This window comes from Silene latifolia, chromosome 10 (assembly GCF_048544455.1).
Source record: "Silene latifolia isolate original U9 population chromosome 10, ASM4854445v1, whole genome shotgun sequence".
Lineage (NCBI taxonomy): Eukaryota > Viridiplantae > Streptophyta > Magnoliopsida > Caryophyllales > Caryophyllaceae > Silene > Silene latifolia.
The window spans coordinates 130,661,527-130,685,470 of NC_133535.1; the positions used below are offsets into that span (position 1 = coordinate 130,661,527).

The following is a 23,944-nucleotide window of genomic DNA, read 5'->3' on the forward strand; positions in this document are numbered from 1 at the left end:
AAAACCACAAAAACGGCATTTCAAGACCCATACAAGGTCTGCCAATAACCCAAAATACATTCCCGACACAATGAGGATTTTTCTACGGTTCAAAAAGGCAATTCATACGCTAATTTGAGCCCAAACCGGTCAAAAATTCAAAAACGACCGCAAAAAGGCAAACGTGATTTTATCACGCCTCAAGGTGACCTAAGATACCAATAAGGTCCATTTCAAGGCAAACTGACTCAATACAAGCCCAGACAGGCGCTTATTTTGTCAGACGTAAGACCGTCACAAAAGGCAAAAATTCAATTTTGCCCACAATATCCAACGAAGGTCCATAAAATGGCAAATACGGGTTTTCCCAACTACAATGCAACCTAGTGGGACCCACTACCCAAGCAAATAAACTTGACATTGTGAAATGAGGCGGTTTCTCGCCTCAATCACGTTTTTCGAGCCTAGGGAGCGGGAACGGGGACCAAAATGCAAATAAAAGCACCCCGATACTCCTAAACAGGTTTCTAACCTAATGCAAGCATCAATTTCACTCGAAATGGGCTCAATCAAAAACACCCAATTCGATTTTTTTTAGGGCAAAATCCGCCCTAATTTAACTAAGCTAACAATCAACAAATTTGAAGGGATTCAAGAGGAAATACTTACCTTGAGATGACATTTGTTGACAATGGCACAAGTGAAAGCAAGCTTGAAGGTCCTTTAATGGCGATTTTGCGGGATTTTGAGGTTGAAGATGAATGATCATCCGCAGCTCAACCTCGCGTCTTTTTAACAAGAAATAGGGAAGCCGGCTTGCATCGCCAGGTGGCTCGCGCCTAAACCAGGCCTCCCCTTTGCTTTTCAGCGAAATTTGGGCTTTGGCCCAATTTCCCATGACAAATTCCAAAATTTTCGTTGACGATATTGAATGTCGTCATTTCCTCGAAAACAGACAAAACAAATAGTGAAAATTTAAAACTCACTATTTTCAAGCGAACGGCGATCTAAACCGCCAACTTCAAAAAATAATAGCTAAAGTTCGAAAACCGCTATTTTCTCCAAATTCCGAGCAAACGGCGATCAAAACCGCCAATTTCAAAAATAATGGCGAAATCAAAATTCACCATTTTCCTTCAAATTTTCCAAAACAAATAGCGAAAATTTAAAACTCGCTATTTTCAAGCAAATGGCGGCACATAAACCGTCACTTCAATCAATAGTGAAGATTCCAAATTCACTATTTCTTTCAAATGTCAACGGCGGCACATAAACCGTCACTTCAATCAATAGTGAAGATTCCAAATTCACTATTTCTTTCAAATGTCAATGGCGGCACATAAACCGTCACTTCAATTAATAGTAAAGATTCCAAATTCACTATTTCTTTCAAATGTCGACGATGGCACATAAACCGTCACTTCAATTAATAGTGAAGATTCCAAATTTACTATTCCTTCAAATACCAGCAGGGGGCTTCCTCGCGGAACCCGCTCATTCCAAAAACAGTGATAGTGAGAATCCATACTCGCTATTTCCCCAGCGACATCACGAGTTCGCTACTTTCAAAACAAGCCCATTCGACGCGGCTACTCCCATGGTCCATTAACCGACCATACCACTGGCTGGCGAGCCTTTGTCCGCAACCCTTTCAAGGTTACCTCCCGAAGATGCCTCGGGTACATTTCCTTACCTTTTCAAGGACACATCCCGAAGATGCCTCGGATACATTTCCTTACCTTTTCAAGGACACATCCCGAAGATGCCTCGGGTAAATTTCCTTAACTTTTCAAGAACACATCCCGAAGATGCCTCGGGTACATTTCCTTGTCTCGGCTGGCGAGCCTTACAACGCATCGCGGCTAGCCAGCCCTCCTCACATACGCACCATGGCTGGCGAGCCTTTGTCCGCACCCTTCCAAGGACACATCCCGAAGATGCCTCGGGTACATTTCTTTGTCTCGGTTGGCGAGCCTTACAACGCACCGCGGCTGGCGAGCCCTCCTCACATACGCACCATGGCTGGCGAGCCTTTGTCCGCACCCTTTCAAGGACACATCCCGAAGATGCCTCGGGTACATTTCCTTGTCTCGGTCGGCGAAGCCTTACAACGCACCGCGGCTGGCGAGCCCTCCTCAAGTATGCACCGCAGCTGACGAGCATTTATCCGCAGCCATGCAAGGACATATCCGAAGATGCCTCAGGTATGACTCCTTCTTATGGCTGGCGAGCCTTCGTACGTAGTCTAATGGACTTTAAACGACCCGAATAGGAAGTCGACAGACTCGAAACAGTTCCCGACGACAGGTCCTTGACTCGTACCCTCGAGTCGCCTCAGCGTCGCCCTTCCTGACGGCAGGTCCTTGGCCCGAATCTTTTCGAGCCGCCTCGACGTCGCTTGGGTCTTCAGGTTGTAATCTTCGATTGACCTGGGGACTCTACTTTGACTTTTGCCCTGTCCAAGCCTCAGTCAAAGTGGGGGCTCTGTAGATACCCGATCTCGCCGAGACTCCAACAAACACCCGATGATTATCGGACTACAACATGTTTTGGGATCGCAGCGTTTGATCGACAGTTTGTGTACAACTTTACGTCGGAAAACTTAAAACGATTTCGAAAACAAAACATTTTAAAACATTTCAAAAATACCTGGAGTGTTTAATGCACGACGACAGGGTCGCAATGACATTAACTAGAGTCAAAACCGAAACCGGACCAAAAACCGACTCGAAAATTCAAATCCCGACTCCAACAACGAGTCAAACCGAGTCAACCACAAAAACAAAATATCTTCAAGCCTTCTATGCTAAGTTTTCCCGGATTCATATTGGTCAAGTACCAAACATGTGACTACAAAACCTAGGATAGAACAAATCATGATTGCGTTTGTTGTGATAGTGACAACACAAGTCGAAGTGCCGCGACGTGGCTCGCGCCTCTTTGAGCAGCCCAGGTGGCCACGTCGCTCAAAACTCACACAACCACTCATTCTCCTATAAATACCCCTCAAATGCCACTCATTTGAGACTTACGCGAGTGTCCGCCCCCTCTTTTCTCCCTTAAAATTATCGACTCGACTTCTTAAGTCATAACTCGACGCGTATTTACGACCTACCGATCGTAAATACAAGCCTTACACATTGTTTGGTACCGTCATCGTGCATTAAATCACTTGTCCGACCACTTTGACCACTACACCATCACTAAACTTTTAAAACACTCTTTTACTTACCAAAACGGTTTTAAACCGAGTTTTTCCGATCAAACGAGTTATTACACTTACGTCGGTCACTCGCCATAACCAAACATGTAAGTATGAGGGTGTAAAAATCCTCTTTTATTATGTTTTCTTTTGTTCCATGACTTTAACATGTTAAAACATTCATAACATGAACCAAAACATGGAATAAACGAGCCAAAACTGATTTTTTGTCTGAGACAGAAGCCCCTTAGGTCACCAACAGGCTCGCGCCTAAATGGGGTGCTCAGACCAGAGATTAACCGTGTTTGTTCTCGTCATTTCCCTTAATCCATTTTCATATTTGTAATATGTGTTTACCATTTCAAGTATTTTCGAAACCTTTTGTTTCATTTCACATGTTTTAACCATAAAGTATTTTTCACCCTTGGTTCTTCATACCATGACGGTTAAATCCGTGTTTCGGTGATAATATTTGGTTAATGACATTTAAGAGGTATTTTAAAGCCTTTTATTTCATTTCTTTACATTTTTCAAACAAACATATTAGTCACCAACACAAAGTCATCCTTGGTTATACATACCATGCCGGATTTTAACCCGGGTACGATGATGAGTACCGACTAATTACATTCAAAATGGACTTAAAACAATTAGTCCATAATCATTTTCAAAACTATTCATGTCAAGCTTGTCAAACCGAACCCGACACCGAATATTATCAAAAATGATGATTATTCGAGTCTAGTTCTTCAAATCGACAAACGCGGTCTAAACGACCCTTTCAAAATCAAACCGGGTTCAAAAACCCATTTTTAACACGTTTTATAACGTTTTCTAAACAGTCAGAACACGGCATACAACCGTTGGCTAACCCGCGCCTCAAACAGTCCTTTTCTTTCTCATTTTCAAAACCAGAGGGAAGCCCCTTACACCGCCGGCTGGCTCGCGCCTCTTATAGCCGTCTGGTACAGGGCCTGTTCCCTTCCAGCATTAGTCTAGGACGATCCCGACTCCGGCTAACCCGGATATAGGACGGATCAGATGACTTTTTGATTATTCAAAATTATATTTGCAAAATGCCTTATTAAGACAAATGGATCGTGTTATGCACCCTAAACCTAATACGGTAAATGGATGTTTAATTTACGTCTTGCATGCAAATCAATCGTTAATCCAACTCGACATCTTATACTTGATACTTGGATTAAATCAACCGACTTAAAAAGCTCTCACATGTTAGGTTTAAATTATTGGATGCACATTCATGCATTTAAACCGTTTTATCAACTTTTGCATTCAACCAACCAAGATCGATCAGTAGAGGCCGCTAAACGCGGGCGGGATTGGGTGTCTGATTAAAGGGCTTCTCAATACGTACCTTCACCTCTTACTCAGAAACTTTGGATAGTGGACGACCTTATCCAGGGCGTACGAGAGTCATTCTAGAGATAGGATGCTAAAGAGGGACGATTTCCTTATCTTTAGTACCTATGTGAAAACGCTGCTTTGTGCTTCGATTTGACCGAGGTATAAAGTGGAATTCGAACGGGTTCCAGGCATCCCACAAATGCTTGGTGGCGACTCCGAACATCTCTAATCGTTTCGAGACCCTTACCGAGACGAAACCGACCGATCTAAAACGATCTGGTCGAAGGCATTTTTACGCCGCCGAGCGTGGCTTTCAAAAAGACCGCTGTATGTCCACAGATCGAACCAGACCTTCAGGTGGGCCATGTCCACAATTACCTTCTATTTTCACAAAACAAGCTCTAAGATTCACAAAATAAGGTATACACTACTACAGATACAGGCTATAACAACGGTTAAAAACCTTTGTTATATAAAAAAGCGGACGTTGTTAAAGCGTCCGTTGTAAAAGGTTTTAACAACGGTTGGTTTTCTTAAGGAACCCGTTGTTAAAACTATTAATAACGGTTTTAAGTATAAAAACCCGTTGTGGAAAGTTTAACTCAATTTTGGGGGGAAAGTCATAACAACGGGTTGTAATATACAAAACCGTTGTTATAACTAAAGACAACGGGTTATTTCTCAATAACCGTTGTTGTTTGTTTTTCAAAAATAAAAAAAAATTAAATTAAATATTACTAGATGCATGCATAATTACGGCCCGTTATAATTCCGATGCATGCATTATTACTGCCATCCCTGTGCATATGAATGGACAATATGGAATGAGAAGGGTTATAATAAGATTTGAAGCAGCAGAGAGAGATATGATGATGATTATGGCACAACTTCCTAAATATATATTAATTAAAAAACAACTTAAACGACACATTACTTAGTATAAATACATGCATTATCTCAACCACTACTCCATTATCTCACTATCTTCAAACCATAACTGCTAAAACAAACTCCAAACCCTAATTAATCTTTCAAACAAACTCCAAACTTCATCAACAAAATGAATGATATCATCCTTAAGACTCTTACTATGATCGAGAACAACAACAGTTTCATCCGCCGGTTGCTCCACATTGAGGACAGTTTCAGGAGCTACCTTGTGGATGCTCGATCCGTACTGAAGGACGCCAAAAAAGATGGCTTGACAAAGCAGCAGCAGTTGCAGATATATGACGATATAGCAACTGCTGAACGGAACCTCCAAATAGCTAAGGAGGAGAGGACGGATATCATAAAGAGAATAAGACTCTCTATGAAAATATAAGAATTGCATTTTTATTAATGTAATTTTTTTTAATTTATGTATTTATATATATATATATATATATATATATATATATATATATATATATATATATATATATATATATATATATATATATATATATATATATATATATATAGTCAGGATCCGATGAGAACCACTAAGATAATGAGAACCGTGAGAACCATCATTAAATCTCTACCAAATCTCGATTTGAAAGTTTAGATGAATCATTTAGCCTTAACTTAGTTTGTTCAAACACATTATTTGGTATAACTAAACAAAATTTATTGATTTTATTAACAAAATATAGACATAATGTACAAAAATACAATTAGGTATACTAAAACAACTATAGATGCACCAAAACGAATACTTGGTGCATGAAAATTTTTACATGCATGGAATTATTTACTAGGTGCATGAAAATAACGGGCTCTACATGCACGAAAACGAGTTCTACGTGCATGAAAATTGTTAGATACGAGAAAATGGGTAGTCGGTGTATGAAAATTAATAAAATGTATTTCGCCTCGATTTGCGTCAATAATTTATAATGTTTGGACCAAGAAATATGTTTTCTAGCCATAAAATTCAATGCCGAATCCAAATATGTCATTATTTTTTTAAAAAAAATTCCGTAAGATGGAGTTCTCACGGTTCTCATTATCTTGATGGTTCTCATAGGATCTCAATTATATATATATATATATATATATATATATATATATATATATATATATATATATATATATATATATATATATATATATATATATATATATATATATATATATATAAGAGATCAACTAAGGTCCTTAGATATATTAAGTCCATAAGTTCTATTATGAGCCATTGGATGGAGGGAGATGGAAGGATGAGATCAACCCCAAAAAAGTGTGTTTATAAGCTAATCTTACCATATCTCTCCTCTTTCACTAATCCACCTTAATTAACCACTAATTTACTATATATTTGTTTTCTACCCACCCATTTCTCTCTCATCTCACACATTTCATTCTTCTCTTCTCTCAAAACCTCAAAAAAAAAAACCCAAAAAATCCAAATAAATAAAAAAAACCCAAAAAATCCAAATAAATAAAAAAACCCAAAAAATCCAAATAAATCAAAAACCCAAATAAATCACCCACTCCTCTCATCTTCATTCACCACCACCCACCACCACCCCACCCGACACCAACTAACCACCCACCACCCCCGCCGCCACACCCGCCCCTTGCCGCCGCCACCGCCGCCTTTTTTTTTTTTTTTTTTTTTTTTTTTTTTTTTCAACTCGGTTTTCTTTCTTTTTTTTTTTTTTTCGTTGTGTGTTAATTTGTATGTTTTGAGTTGTTTTTTCCATTCATTAATTTTTTTTGTCTTTTATTTTATTTTAGTTGTCTTTTATTTTGTTAGTTCTCATTTTTTATTCATTTTCTTAAATCTCTTCTTGTTATACGTTTTTTTTTAAGATTTCGTGTTTTAAATCTCGTTTTTTTTTGTGAGATACTTTTTTTTCATCTAAGACAAAAATGGACTAAAGTTATACAAAAATGAACCAAAGTTATACAAAAATAGACCAAAGTTATACAAAAAAAGACGAAAGTTATACAAAAATTGGACTAAAGTTATACAAAAAATTGGACTAAAGTTATACAAAAATGAACCAAAGTTATACAAAAATGAACCAAAGTTATACAAAAATGAACCAAAGTTATACAAAAATGGACTAAAGTTATACAAATATGGATTAAAGTTATACAAATATGAGCTAAAGTTATACAAATAAGGACTAAAGTTATACAAAAATGGATCAAAGTTATACAAAAATGAACCAAAGTTATACAAAAATGGACTAAAGTTATACAAACATGAACCAAAGTTATACAAAAATAGACCAAAGTTATACAAAAAAAGACTAAAGTTATACAAAAATTGGACTAAAGTTATACAAAAAATTGGACTAAAGTTATACAAAAATGAACCAAAGTTATACAAAAATGGACTAAAGTTATACAAATATGGATTAAAGTTATACAAATATGGACTAACTTTAGTCCATTTTTGTATAACTTTGGTTCATTTTTGTATAACTTTAGTCCATTTTTGTATAACTTTGGTCTATATTTGTATAACTTTGGTTCATTTTTGTATAACTTTGGTTCATTTTTGTATAACTTTAGTCCAATTTTTTGTATAACTTTCGTCCATTTTTGTATAACTTTGGTTCATTTTTGTATAACTTTGGTTCATTTTTGTATAACTTTAGTCCAATTTTTTGTATAACTTTAGTCCAATTTTTGTATAACTTTAGTCTTTTTTTGTATAACTTTGGTCTATTTTTGTATAACTTTAGTCCATATTTGTATAACTTTAATCCATATTTGTATAACTTTAGTCCATTTTTGTATAACTTTGGTTCATTTTTGTATAACTTTGATTCATTTTTGTATAACTTTAGTCCTTATTTGTATAACTTCAGTCCAAATTTGTGTAATTGTAGTCCAAAATTGTATAACTTTATTCCATAAGAGTATAACTTCAGTCATTTTTTGTATAACTTTAGTCCAAATTTGTATAACTTTAGTTCAAAATTGTATAACTTTAGAACTATAAATTCAAATTTGAAACAACACATAAGAAGATGATATTAAAAAAACCAATAAGTCAAAAAAGTACAATAAAAAAACTTCAATAACAATAATAAAAAATTAACCAATAATTAAAAAAAAAATAACAAAAAAAAAAATAACAAAAAAAAACCAAAACCAAACCAAACAAAAAAACCAACAAAACAAACTTGAATGGTTGTATAACTTCAATTTATACAATGTATAACTTTAGATGTTAATAGTGTAACTTTAATGTAAAAAGTGTATAACTTTAGTCATAAAATGTATAACTTTAATGTTTTAAGTGTATAACTTTAGTCGTAAATAGTATAACTTTTATAAAAACCAAATAAATATGAAAAATCGTAATTAATCAACAAATATTAAATCTGAAAAAAAATTAAATAACAACCATCAATAACCAACAAAAAATTAATAACCAACAAAAATTTAAAAACCAAATAACAATAACCAACAAAAATTAAAAACCAAATAACAATAATAACAATAATAAAACAAAAAACCAAATAACAATCACAAAAAAACAACACCCTCAAATCCTAAAGCAAATCTAAAATCTAAAAAAAAACAAAAAAAAAACCAAACGAAAAAAAAAAAAAAAACAAATCTGAAATTTCAAATTTGAAATTTGAACGAATATAAGGACTTTGGTGACCCGGTTTAGGGCTTCATTTTTGAAGGGGTTGCGGGTTGGTTTGGGTCTGGGTATGGACATATCTAGGTCGAGAGTGGTGAGAGGAGTCGAGTGGTGGGTCTGGGTGGCCGTGAGGGTGGCTGTAGGTGGCGGGAAATGGGAGAGAAAGAGGGATGTCGGGTTGGTTGTGGTTGTGAGGGTGACCACCAACTGCAACGACAACACCAACGACAACCCCAACGACACCAACGACAACACCAACGACATGAATACCAATGACAACACCAACGGCGGGAAGGAGGAGGCGGCGAATCTGGAGGGGGCGAGGGGAAGACCGGTTGTTGTTGGGTTGTTGGTTGTTGTTGGTTGTTGCTGGTTGTATGGTGTGGTGTGTGGTGGGGTGGTGTTGGGTCAGCGACGGTGGGAGGCGAAAAGGAGGTGAATGGTGGTGGGCGTAGATCTGGCCGCCGAGTGAAGGGGGAGTAAAGGCGGGTTGTTGTTGTTGTTGGTTGTTATTGTTGGCGGGTTGTTGTTGTTGTTGGTTGTTGTTGCTGATGTCGGGGGTGTTGGAGGGTCTGGTGGTGTTGGCGGGTTTTGGGTCGGGTGTGGTGTGTGGTGGGGTGGTCGTGGGCAGCAGGTGGGTCGGTGTGTGGAGGGGTTTTTTTGGGTTTTTTTTTGTTTTAGTATGGTTTTTATTTTGTATCAACTTGGTTTTTTTTTTGTTTAGAGAGGGTGGGAGAAAATGAGAGAGAAAGAGTGAATGTGAGAAATGAGAGAGGATGAGTGAATGAGGAAGTGAGTTGGGAGATTAGAATGGTGGAAGAGTTGTACACAATTAGGTAGAGTTATACACAATTAGGGAAGGAGATTAGGGAGGGAGATTTGTAGCCCTCCATTGAGATGTAATCTCATCCCTCCATCCCTTCCATCCTAAGGTCCTTATAAAGACTTAGGGACTTATTAGATGTAGTGGCCTTAGAAGAACCCTTCTCTCTCTCTCTCTCTCTCTCTCTCTCTCTCTCTCTCTATATATATATATATATATATATATATATATATATATATATATATATATATATATATATATATATATATATATATATATATATATATATATATGTATGTATATATATATAACGATCATTCGGTGAGAACGGTGAGAACGCATATCTACCATTAAATTAGACTAAATATGAAAGGCTGCGATTAAATAAAAACAATCCCACATCAAAACAGACAACCTCACTCCATCATTTCATAATTTACAACCTGCCACATTCCACCTAGATCTTCAGTCGTCGGAGCTTCCATAAGACCCTCGTCGGAAAATCTCGCCATCCCCGCAATATGATCGCCGGAGCTCCGACCAAACCAATCGTCGCCGTCACTCCTTGTATGCCCCTTCTCAATCACCACCTTAATTGTGTGCCGTCAACAACCACCATACCTTCGTCATCGATAACCTATCTCCGACGACATCACCGACACATCAGATTTGATCGACGACTTTGAGCTACACCTACACGAAATTAGTGTATCTGGGTTCAAAATTGATGTATCTAAATCCAATTTTTATGTACCTAGAATTTAATTTCGTGTATCTATGTTACATACATTAAAACAATGAATAGATACATAAAAATTTAGTGTAGATGCATGGAAAAAGACGAGAAAGTAACGAAGGGGAGGAAGTGAGGCAGTTGTTGCCGGAGACTTACCGTCTGTTGTTCACCGATTCGCTGGCTGCAACAACATCATGACACCGACAAGGAGCCAAACAACGTCGATTTCTACTGATTTGATCAATGAAACTAATACACAAAATTTATTAATTGATGATGGAACCGAAGGTGAGCAACTAACAAGAGTTTAGATTGAGAACCATGGTGGATTGAAAGGGAATTGATGATTGGAATTTGATTGATTTTGATGAATTAAGGTGCGATTGAATTTAAGTAGCTATTAAATTAAAGTAGCTATTAAATTAAAGAAGCTTCAATTAATTATATAGGAATTAGGAAATTGAATTACGTGAGAAAAAAAATAAAGTAATTGATTTGTATGAGTGTGCATAACAGGGGACTTGGTAAGAAATTTGGGGAAAATTATAGAGGAGAGAGAAAGTGTAATGATGAAAATGATGTCAGTATGTTTTTAGTGCGTAAGTTGGGTTTGTGCGGATGTTTAATTGTTTCCGTCTAATCTTGTTTAATCCCCTTGTTAGTGGTCGTTCGCACCGTTCTCACCGAGTGTTCGTTCTCACCGGATCCTAAATATATATATATATATATATATATATATATATATATATATATATATATATATATATTAATTAAGTTTATCATGCATTCCTCTATATCATCTTGCTTCTTCTTTGTTTTATTTTATTTAATTTGTTTTACTAGCTAATTAAGCGAATAATACTTAGAGAAATAACATAATGATCGATAAAAACACATACATGCAAATGAAATAATTAGAAAAAGAAAATAATGACGATGAAAGACGATGAAACCAACAGTGACGGCGAGATTTACCTGATAATTAGAGAAAGTAAGAGACGATGAAATCAACAGTGACGGCGAGATGATAAAGCGACGATGAGAAAGAGAGAAAGAGACGATGAGAAAGTGTGTGTTTTGTGTTTGTGTTTGTGTTTGTGTTTGTGTTTGTGTTTGTGTTTGTGTTTGTGTTTGTGTTTGTGTTTGTGTTAAGGTTTGTGTTTTGTGGCTGTAGCTGATCTGTGTTTGTGTGGTTTATAGTATGGAAAGTGTTGACAACGGTTGTTAAACAAAAACCGTTGTTAAAACGTTTTAACAACGGTTGTAAAACAACAACCGTTGTTAAATAAGTTTTAACAACGGGTTTCAAAAATAACCGTTGTGATTACTTTTCACTAACTTTGCGCCAAATTATTAACAACAGTTGTGCATGTTTGACCCGTTGTTAAAACTTATAACAAAGGTTATATAACCATACCCGTTGTAATTAATTTTAGTAAAATTCGCGCCATACATTCTACAACGTTTATTGTGATTTTCGTGAATAAGCGTTGTTAAAGGGGCGTTGTAGTTGCCTAGATTTGTAGTAGTGATAGGATTCACAAAATAATAAAAGGAGCATTTTGTATTAAAAATCCACATTGTTGACCATTTATGACCAACTTGTAAGTCCTATATTGTATAATCATGTCTAATTGCATAGTAAGAAATAATCAAGTCGAGATTTCACATAATAAGGTACAAAGTTCATAAATCAGGTCCGGGTTTCACATAAACAAGTTTCACAAAATTAGGTCTAGAGTTCACATAATCATGTCTAGGTTCACAAAATCATGTCTAGGTTTCACAAAATGAAATCCAGGTTTCACAAAATCAAGCTTCACAAATCAAGTCGAGATTTCAGATGATCACGTACTAAGTTCACAAAACTAGCTCCCAGGTTCACAATATTAGCTCCAACATTCAGAAAATCTTACACCACCCAATCTCTCTTTTGACAATTATAATTCGAAAAATGACAAAAAATAGAATGACTAAAAATAGGTCTAAGGTGACAGAAAATATAACTAAAGTGACTGAAATTGATACTAAAATAACAAAAAAAATCGCGACTAATCACTGCAGAAATGACACTGTCCATCAATCATTTACCTCAAATTCTAAAAAACAATGACCTAGCAGCATAGCGTAGAGTAATTCTAGATATATTTCCTTCTTTCTAGATATATTCGTCATTGAGTACAAGATAGCTACTTCAGACAAAGCAATCCAAGAATAGTTATAATGACCTACCTTAGAGGTATTGAGGGCCGCAGGAAGTAGCAATTTTGCATGTAAGGCTCGACAGAACCGATCCCTGACAACCTTATTTTTTTAAGAAAATTTATCAAGAAGCATTAATGCATGAATGCCAACATTGAAGTTTTGTGAATGAACCTGCACAGCGACAAAGTGTTGATTAAAATCTCAAGTCAAACTCATAAAGAAGAAGAGAGGACAGAGGTCCTACCTCCTGATTCCTGAACATCTAAAGCCTTAAAGTCTAAAAATACAAAATAAGAGATTAGATTATTAAAATCAAGGACTCACAAGTCGGTTACTATAGTCTGGACATCAACAACTTCATCTGCCTCGTCACCATAAACGAAAGGAAATGCTTTATTTACTGGGATTGCAGCATCTCTGAAACAATGGAAGGATACCTATAGCATGTTAACAGTTAAGAAGTAAAAATAGCGGACGAATTGATATCTGAATAACCCAAGAAAATACCTTAACGAAATACATATAGGAAATAATTACCTTTTCAATTAAATGTTCTTAAGGAGTAGATATCATAAAACCTGGACTATGCAATTTCATAAAAAATTAAAACCGTGAGTATCAATAGTGCTCGTGTTGTTCTATAAGTTATTGAGCGCCATCAAAATGAGCCAAGCAAAAAATCTCAATTCGTCAAACCCTAAAATATACAAGAGCAAGTATCTTGGAATTCCTAGCAAATCTCATAAATACAAGACTGAAATGCCTACTCCAGAAAGTCGGTAAATAATAGTCGCAAGTTAAATTTTATACTACAGAATGAAAATGCCCAACAAAGAATTTAGTTCAGCTCCAACCCATTTATATTGTCCTTACGTTACTCGATAAGTCAAATTATGTCGACTTTGAACAATGTTTTATCACAATATACTATACATACACCTTTCACAGTATACTCGATATGTCAAATTATTGTCCTTACTATACATAAACCTTTCAAAAATGATAAGGTGTATGATTCACGAAATAAGAAATAAATAAATTTCATTCATAAACGATTTCACACATTGAGTTCCAAGTTTCACAAATTAAGGTGTAGGATTCACAAAATAAGAAATTAAAAATTTCACAAGTAAACGATTTTAGAGGTCTAAGTTTTACAAAATCACTTTCTAGTTTCACAAATTAAGACATATGATTCATAAAATAAGAAAAAAAAATTCATATGTAAACAATTTCACACATTGAGGTCCATGTTTCACAAAATAATCTTCTAGTTTCACAAATTAAGGTGTTTGATTCACAAAATAAGAAATAAATAAATTTCATAGGTAATCCTACTCATTAGACGGTGATAACCATTAATAAATTTCATAAATAAAGAAAGCACTTACTGAATCCTCGTGTAGAACAACAAGTTCAGCTCTTGAGTCTCCACTACTAATTTCATAAATTTTTCATCCTCGTCATTCCCAGGGATTCCCTTGTCCACATTTGATTTCAGATTTTCTGCTATCCATTATCCTGAACTCATATTCATATAACGCTTTCAAATTCCAATTCAAATAAAGTGTAACTAAGTATAGCCGTAGTCATTAATTGTATTGCCGATGGAAGCAAGGACTCAATAATCTTTTGCTTTGGATTGTGATTGTACAAAACAAAACAAAACAAAACAAAACAAAAAACTAGTTCCTTTGATACAAGTCTCATTTTGTTCTGTTACAAATAACATCTGTTTATTGCTAACACACTGAATTTGCGGAAACCGTTGTGGCTATAACGATAACTATTGTCATAAGAAATATGTAAAAGGGTAGTGGTAGAAGGATTACCTCTCCCAATCGCTATAGAGCGGAGAGATCATGTTCTTTAGACATAGCACAAAGTTCCCCTTGCTCAATTCCATAATTATCATGTTGAACATCAGGGTGCTCTTGTGATACTACTCCTATATGACAATTAACTATATATTTTGAGACATTATTGGAGTACAAATTTATTATGGAATTAAAAATGACAAAAATATGCTACCTATAGCTTGTTCTGCACCTTCCTTGAAAAGATTTGCTGCCTAAAAGAAATCAAAAACAAATTAGGATTACCGTCTTCTTTCTATTCTATTTTGGGAAAAGTGACCAACTATCTACCATAGTCCATAAACCTTAAATTGATGAGACTTGATACAATTTTATCAATCTATGGGTAATATCGGATAATCAAACTTTTTCCTTACTAAATTAGCAAGTGAGTAATACAGAGAAAGCAAAAGAAGGCGTAAAGGTTTGAAATTATGGCTCCCAATTACGGGACAGAAAAAAATAAATGTTTTTACCAAAAAAACAAGTGTATTCGAGTGGAAGATAACAAGTAAGAGTTCCAAGAGCCATAAACTGTAAATGTATACCTTGAGATTTCCAGTGACATTGAACGTGACAGCGGTAGTAGAATGAATGACGTAAAAGACGGAGAAATTGAGATAGAAAGCCAACACCCCAGAACCAAAGATGATGATTAAGGAATGGAAGACGGAAGGGTATGTATTCAGCCATACTATAACTCTAGGTCCCTCAAGTACCAAAGTCGGGACTGCTAATATACAAGTTGCAAAAGGTGCCATGTAGAACACTGTATTTATGCTCTACACAAAATGAACGCACTGGGATCAAGTTGCATGAAAATTACAAACTCAAAAGCGGACAGAGGAACGGGAATTGCCAGAAATGTAAAGGTATAGTTGTATAGACAAAACCAAGCTACAAATGGGCTGATACGCACACCAAGTTTACAAAAGTTACCATTTTTCCATTTTGGACGACTCACTATTTCCATTTAAAATAAAAAAAACTAACCTTGATCATAGTCTTATAATCATAATATTAACAAGGACGGATAAGTTAGACAACTATCACGACAGTAACGCTGTCATGTTTTGCTGCCATATAAGACAGGCATATGTTATTCTAAAATAAAATCATTTAGGAATGTAATTCAAATATAATCCCTCCAGTTATTTGAGTAGAAGGCCATCATGTCCAAAACAAATGGAGAAAATCTACTAACAAAACAAAAAACTTTAAGCCGAAAATTCAAAAAACTGTTCGAAGGTAAAGAAAGGCGATCAAGAATGAGGAAAGAGATAGTACCTATCAAATTTGTAACCATTCAAAAGAGATTCAACTAGAATAGTCTTGGTACAAGTAGCTAAACAACAAAATAATGTCACTAAAAATCCAAAAATGTTATATATAAGCTCTGTAATAGAAGTTAGAAGAATCCCTCCTACGATTGGGACCAATGCAGCCCAGATTTTCCAGTCGAACTGCTTTCTCCAGACCAACCACTGCAAAATAACTGTTCCAAATATGTATTTCATCATCGAGAAATAGTTTGTTTGTTTTTTCACAAATCTTGATAAATGAAAAAGCGTAAACAATGTTCCTAACTAACTTTGTTGTAGCAGGTGTAAATGGCTTAATTGTCTGCATAAAGGAGACCAGTATGTAGCATAAGCTCACATTCCCCAAGACAATGTTGAAGCAAAATACAACTGACATAGGGAAAATCTTTTTCCATAGGCACGATCACCCCGGCACCAACACTTGGCGTTTCCAAATTTCTTGACATATGAAATTTGTATTTTGGGAGCACAATCAGTCTTCTTCGGAAGCACCCTCCTCCGTCGAGCATCAAACAACAACCAGTATGTAAAGAGTACACATAAGCTACAAATTTAGTTCAAACATCAAATATACAGTCACATACTTCTTCAGCAACAGTCCGCACTCTATATCTTAGGATTACAATTTTCGTGAACACAGCTGAACATCTAAATCTAACAATTATCACAGCTTTGAATTTGTCATCTTAAATTTCTGGATGAACACAGCTGAACATCTAAACCTAGAAATTTTCATGAACACTCAAGAACCGCTTCTCAATTACTCGTAATCCAGAATTCTCAAGAACATCATAAATTAATTTAACACACATTCACTCTTTCGCCTACTTTTGTATTCATAATTCATTTCCTTTGCAATCAAAAACTATGAATAACATATATCATCAATAAAATCACGCGATTGTAATTTTTAAGACGTCATAACCTAAAACTTAATTAGAAGCAAATTAAATCAACAACAAATAACTGAACATCGAAAAACTGAACATAATCGAAATCGAATCGCATAAACTATCAATCAGTTACTTCAATGCATCATCCTAGTCAACTTCTGGAAAATCAAGAATATGCAAATTCACTAGAACATCAAAAACTATACTGATAGTGCAAAAAAAAAAAAGAAATTGATAAGTGAAAATGTGTACCGTATTGAGCAACATCGAGGTTGAATTCATCAAAATTAGGATGAATCGAAATTACAAAATTAGGATGATCGAAATTAGGATGAATCGAAATTGCTTAGATCAGAAAATAAATTAGAATGATGATGGCGATCAAATCTGAGCGATAAATGTCGGTCGAAATTAGAGTGAATGACGATGAGCTGAAGAGAGAGAAAGTAAAATAGTGCGAAATGAGTGAATTTGAGGGCGAAATGTCAGTTAGTTGAGTTTTGTATGGGAACACGTGTCATAATCTGATGAGTCTACAATAGTTAGATCTAATGGTTTAGAAAGGGTTCAGTTGCCTCACCCTAAGAAGGGTGCCTCACGAGATTCAATTTCTATATATATATATATATATATATATATATATATATATATATATATATATATATATATATATATATATATATATATATATATATATATATATATATATATATATATATATATATATATATATATATATATATATATATATATATATATATATATATATATAGAGAGAGAGAGAGAGAGAGAGAGAGAGAGAGAGAAAGTTCAAATAAGTCCATTATATCTATTGAGTCCCTAAGTCTTTATATGAGCCTTTGGATGAAGGGAATCAATGGGTGAGATTAGATCTCAATGAAGGGCTAGAAATCAAGCTTCCTTAATTACCTCCCCAACTCAATTAAATTTCTCACTAATCACTCCTTCCCTCATTATCACACTCCTCCTCTCACTCTCTAAATCTCACTTTCACATTTTCTATCTAAGAAAAACCAAAACAAATAAAACCAACAAAAATCTGACAAAAAAAAAACCCCACACAACCCCTCCTTCCTCCTGCGACTTAACCCACCTCAGCCCCTCTTTCCTCCGGCGTCGTTCCCTTCTCCTTCCCCGCCACTGACCTCGCACCACCACCCAACATTCCCTTCCCCGCTGTCGTCCTCTTCCCCGCCGTCGTTCCAAGCCCGCCGTCGTCCCTTCCCCGCCGTCGCTCTCCCTCAACCTCTCCTCCTCTGACGCCACCGACCAACTTCCTCCCTCCTCACAGCCGCCTGCCACCTCCTCCCTCCCCAGATCTCCCCAACACCTCTAAACCCACACCAGAAATTTCATAAACAACAAAGGATAGTAATTAGACTAGGCAATGGCTTTGCATCAAAACAGTCAAGAAGCAAAAGCAAAGAGAAATTACCATCTAATCAGATCTCTCAACATCACTTGAGGGGCCGTAGTATACTTAGAAAGTCCTGCAAAAAGACGAAGGAAGTAGGGTCAAAAGATAAATTTTAAGAGAGCAAATTTTATCTTTTGACCAGATTCATTTATTTTTTTTAGTTTTTTTTCTTTTATTTTGGTTTTATTTTGATTTTTTTCACTTCGGTTTTTTATTATTTTAGATCTAGTATTGGTGTTTATTTTATTTTATTTTTATTTTTGTCATTACATATTATTTTGTGCTAAAATTATAGATCTTATTTTTTTTAAAAAAAAAAAATTGCACAACCTTCAAACAATAAAATTACATAAACTTTAATGTTATTTTTTAAAAGTTTTAGATCTTTAATATTGTGGGTGTTGTATATTTTTTTGCTAGCTTATACGGATTATATTTTTTCAGATTTGGTATTTTTTTGCTAGGTTTTTTTTTTCAAGATCTGTTTTTTGAGATCTTGTTTCATTTTCTTTTTTCTTTTTTAAAAAAAACCGTCTCTTGTTATTTCTGGAATTTGTTGTTGAGATTTGGTATTTTGGTTTTTATTTTGATGTTTTGGGTTTTTATATTCACATTAGTTACACTTTTTTGTTGTTAAAATTACACTTATCGTCATTAAAGTTACACTTTTTTTTCTTTTACAATTACACTTTTTCGTATTAAAGTTACAATTACACTTTTTTTCTGTTACAATTACATTTTTTTTGGTTAAAATTACACTTTTTTTGGTTAAAATTACACTTATTTATGTTATAATTACACTTTTTCCTGTTAAAATTACACTTTTTTTTAATGTTATATTTAGATTTTTTATAATTTCAGTATTGTTGATAATGTTATATTTAGATTTTGTTTCAGTATTGTTGATAATTATTATAATGTTATAATAATTTCAGTGTTTTTTTCGGTTTTTTATAATCGCATCTGTTTTTTTCGGTTTTTCAATTTATTATTTTAGATCTAATATTGTTATTTTTTTGCTAGGTTATACGGACTATATTTTTTCAGATTTGTTATTTACAATCTCGTCTTATTATTATATTGTCTTGTTTTATATTTTACAAATCACGCTTTGTTAATATCCGTCTTGTTAGTATATTTTTATTAAAGTTACATTTTTCTGTATTAAAATTACCCTTATTTCTATTAAAGTTACAGTTTTTTCTGTTAAAATTACACTTTTTTTTGTTAAAATTACACTTTTTTCTGATAAAATTTCACTCAATTCTGTTAAAATTACACTTTTTCCTATTAAAATTACACTTTTTTTTGTTACAATTACACTTTTACACTTTTCTGTTATAATTACACTTTTTCTTGTTAGAATTACATTTTTTCCCTTTAAAATTACACTTTTTTACTTTAAAATAACACCTTTTTCGGTTAAAATTACACTTTTTCCTGTTAAAATTACCTTTATCTCTATTAATGACTAAAGTTACACTCTTGGACTAAAGTTAGACAGACTAATTTGGACTATTTGGACAATTTGGACTAACTAATTTGGACAATATGGACTAACTAATTTGGACTATTTGGACTAACTAATGGAGTTATTTACGACTAAATTGAATACAATATTTACAACTAAATTTGGACTAAAATTATACAATTTTGGACTGAAAATACAAAATTTGGACTAAAGATACAATTTTGGACTGAAAATACATTATTTACGACTAAATTTGGACTAAAAATACAATTTTGGACTGAAAATACATTATTTACGAATAATTTTGAACTAATAATACACTATTTACGACTAAATTTAGAGTAAAATTACACAATTTGAACTAAAGTTATACAATTCATTTATTTTGAGTCATTGAGATTGTGCAATTTCAATCATTGTCCACTAAAGTGTAACTTAGTAAATTGATAGTGTGTGTATCTTTTATCATTTTATGAGTGTAATTTTAGTCCACAAAAGAGTAATTTTAGTCCAAAAAAGTGTAATTTTAGTCTACAAATGTGTAACTTTAATCCAAAAATGTATAACTTTAGTCTACAAAAGTGTCATTTTAGTCCACGGAAGTGTAATTTTAGTCCAAAAAAGTGTAATTTTAGTCAATAAAAGTGTAATTTTAATCCAAATTGTATAACTATAGTCCAAATTTGTGTATCTTTAGTCCAAATTGTGTAATTTTAGTCCAAATTGTTCTAACTTTAGTCCAAAATTGTGTAATTTGTGTAACTTCAGTCCAAATTGTTCTAATTTTAGTCCAAAAGCGTAACTTTAGTCATTGAGAAGGTAACCTTTGTAGAGATAAGTGTAACTTTAATAATAGAAATAAATGTAACTTTAATGAAGACAAGTGTAATTTTAACAGAAAAAAGTGTAATTTTAACGGGAAAAAGTGTAATTTTAACCGGAAAAAAGTGTAATTTTAACGAAAAAAAGTGTAATTTTAACAGAAAAAAGTGTAATTTTAACGAAAAAAAGTGTAATTTTAACGTTAAAAACTGTAATTTTAACAGGAAAAAAAACTGCGATTTTAACCGAAAAAAGTGTAATTTTAACGGAAAAATGTGTAATTTTAACGGACAAAAGTGTAATTTTAACCGAAAAAGTGTAATTTAAACCGAACAAGTAAGTTTAATAAATCCTAAATCACACAATACCAAGACAAAATTTTAAATACGAAATTTGGCAAATATATATAACAAGACGGATATTAACAAAGTGATATCAACAAGAAAAAAGTAAAAAATGAGATTTCATAACTAATAGATTTAGTACTAAAATCACACTATAATTTGTAAGAATGTCAATAACCGGAAAAAAAAAGACCAAAACATCAAAATTGAAAAAAAAAAAAAAACGGAAATGAAAAAAAAAGGGTCAATGAAAATTGATCTATTTTAGTAGATCTAAGATTAAAATTTAAAAAAACTCACAAATTTAAGACAATATTATATAGCAAGACGATATAAGGAGAAAAAAAAACAACAAAAAAAATAAAAAGAACACCCAAACATCAAGTTTAAAAAAAAAAAAATTAAAAAATGACGTCGGGGCGGCGGCGGCGGTGGTGGTGGCGGCGGCGGTGGCGGTTGGTGACTGTGGTGGTGGTGGTTTCCGGTGGGTGGTGGTAGGTGGATGGTGAATGCGGAAAAGATGAGTAAATGATTTTTTTTTGATTTTTTTGGTTTTTGATTTGTTTGGTTTTTTGGGTTTTTTTTTCTTGGTTTTTTTGGAGAGAATATGGAGAAGTGAGATATAGAGAGAGAATGAGGAGATGTGATAATGAGTTGATGAATGGAAGATGAGGAAGATTAATGTAGTTAATGAGAAAATTAGAGGAAGATGGCAAAATTAGAGCATTAACCTTAATTTTTTTGTTCTCATCTTAGCCTTCCATTTCCAAGATCCAGTGGCCCATAATGGGACTTATGGACTCACATGTAAGAGGAGGACTCACTTGATCTTATTACTATATATATATATATATATATATATATATATATATATATATATATATATATATATATATATATATATATATATATATATATATATATATATATATATATATATATATAGGCAAGATCCAGTGAGTCCACCTATATATTTGAGTCCATGAGTCCATAAAACAATTTCACGCACTATACAAAACAATATCACGAATTTTTTTTTAAATCTTTTTTTTCGGATTTTTTTTCTCGAAATTTTATTTTTCAATTTTTTTTTCGAAAATGCTTTTTTTTTGTTAAGCTGTGATATTGTTTAGTATAACGTATGATATTGTATTACAAAACAATATCACGATTTTTTTTTGAATTTTTTTTCAGCTGTGATATTGTTTAGTATAACGTGTGATACTGTAAGCTGTGATATTGTGTAGCATAACGGGTGATATTATATTACAAAACAATATCACGAATTTTTTTTTTGGAGTATAAGCTGTGATATTGTTTAATATAACGTGTGATATTGTGTCATGGACTCACGGACTCAAAAAGATAAGGTGGACTCATGTGATCCTAATTCTCTCTCTCTCTCTCTCTCTCTCTCTCTCTCTCTCTCTCTCTCTCTCTCTCTCTCTCTCTCTCTCTCTCTCTCTCTCTCTCTCTCTTTATATATATATATATATATATATATATATATATATATAGTGTTGAGATCAAGTAAGTCCTACCTATAAGTGTGAGTCCATAAGTCCTCATCCAAGCCATTGGATGAGGAAAATGAATGGCTGAGATTAGAACAAAAAAAGGGGTTAATTAGCCAATTTAACACTCTATCTCTCTACTTTTACTAATCAATTTAATTAACCACTAATTCAATATATATACATTTTCCTCCCACCTACCTCTCTCTCATCAACATAATTCCCTTAATATTCTCTCTCAAAAACCTCCCTTTCCCAGAAATCAAAAGCAAAATCTCACCCTAACAAAAAAAAACCTCTCAACCTAAAAAAAAAACCAGAAATTACTCCCTCCTTCACCACCCCGACAACCACCACCATCACTCACCCTCACCGCCCGTCCCTTCACCACAACTGACCTCCCTCACCACAACTGACCTCCCTCTCCCGGCCCCTCTCCTTCACCACTCCGACACTACCCCACCAATCTGCCCGTAGCCTCACCACCACCACTGACCACACATTTCTCCTCGACGACTCCGATCTCCTCCTCTGCCGTCTCTCCAGCCCCAGCAAACCCGACGGCCACCTCCTCCTTTGTCGCCTTCTTTTCTTATTTCGCTTTTTTTTTTTTTCAGATCTAATGTGTTTCGTGGTGGTTGTGGTTGTCTCGTGGCGGTGGTGGTTGGTTCGTGGTCATGATTGGTTCGTGGTTTCTTTACCATTCCTCTCCAAATCTGCCACCACCCACCGTTTTTGGCGAATTTCTTTAGTTTCAGATTTCTTTTTTTTTTCCTAAATTTGGTCTTGTTGTTTGGTGTTGGTTGTTTTCGAAAAAATGGTGGTAGTAGTAGATGGAACTGGAAGTATGTTGGTTGGTGTTGTCTAACACCTCCTTCAATTCGTTTTTTTTTTAAATCTCTTGATAAAAATAAACAAGATTTTTTAGTTTTTTTGTTAAGCTATGTTGAAGATGTTGGGTGGTGGTGTTTTCAATTTGTTTGTCAACTTACTTCATCATCTAAGTTTTGCTTCAAATACGGTAGATCTACATTTTAATTATTTTTCTTTATTATTTTGAATATAGGTTTTATTTTATTTTTTGTTATTATAAATTTAGTGGTGGTAGAAGTCAGATTTACTTAGGTTTTGTATTTGGTGTTTTCTCCTTTAATTTTCACTCTTTTTTTTTTTTTTTTTTTCAGATTTTTTAGCCCTTTAAATTTGCACTTGGCTAAAATTACACTTTTTGTTGTTAGAATTACACTTTTTTCTGTTAGAATTACATTTTTTTTGTTAAAATTACACTTTTCTTCATTAAAATTACACTTTTTTCTATTAAAATTATACTTTTTTTTTGCTAGAATAACACTTTTTTCGGCTAAAATTACACTTTTT

General features: G+C 34.0%; 1 protein-coding gene across 1 annotated transcript; it reads right to left on the minus strand.

The window, feature by feature from the left end:
• Positions 1-11,348: 11,348 nt before the first annotated feature.
• Positions 11,349-16,482, minus strand: LOC141608228 (UDP-galactose transporter 1-like; the record flags this gene model as incomplete). The annotated part of the gene is made up of 5 exons (XM_074427590.1): positions 11,349-11,356; positions 11,602-11,677; positions 15,312-15,543; positions 16,051-16,263; positions 16,361-16,482. Coding segments are annotated over 5 exons (651 nt in total), but the record flags the coding sequence as incomplete, so codon positions are not given.
• Between the last annotated feature and the right edge of the window lie 7,462 nt (positions 16,483-23,944).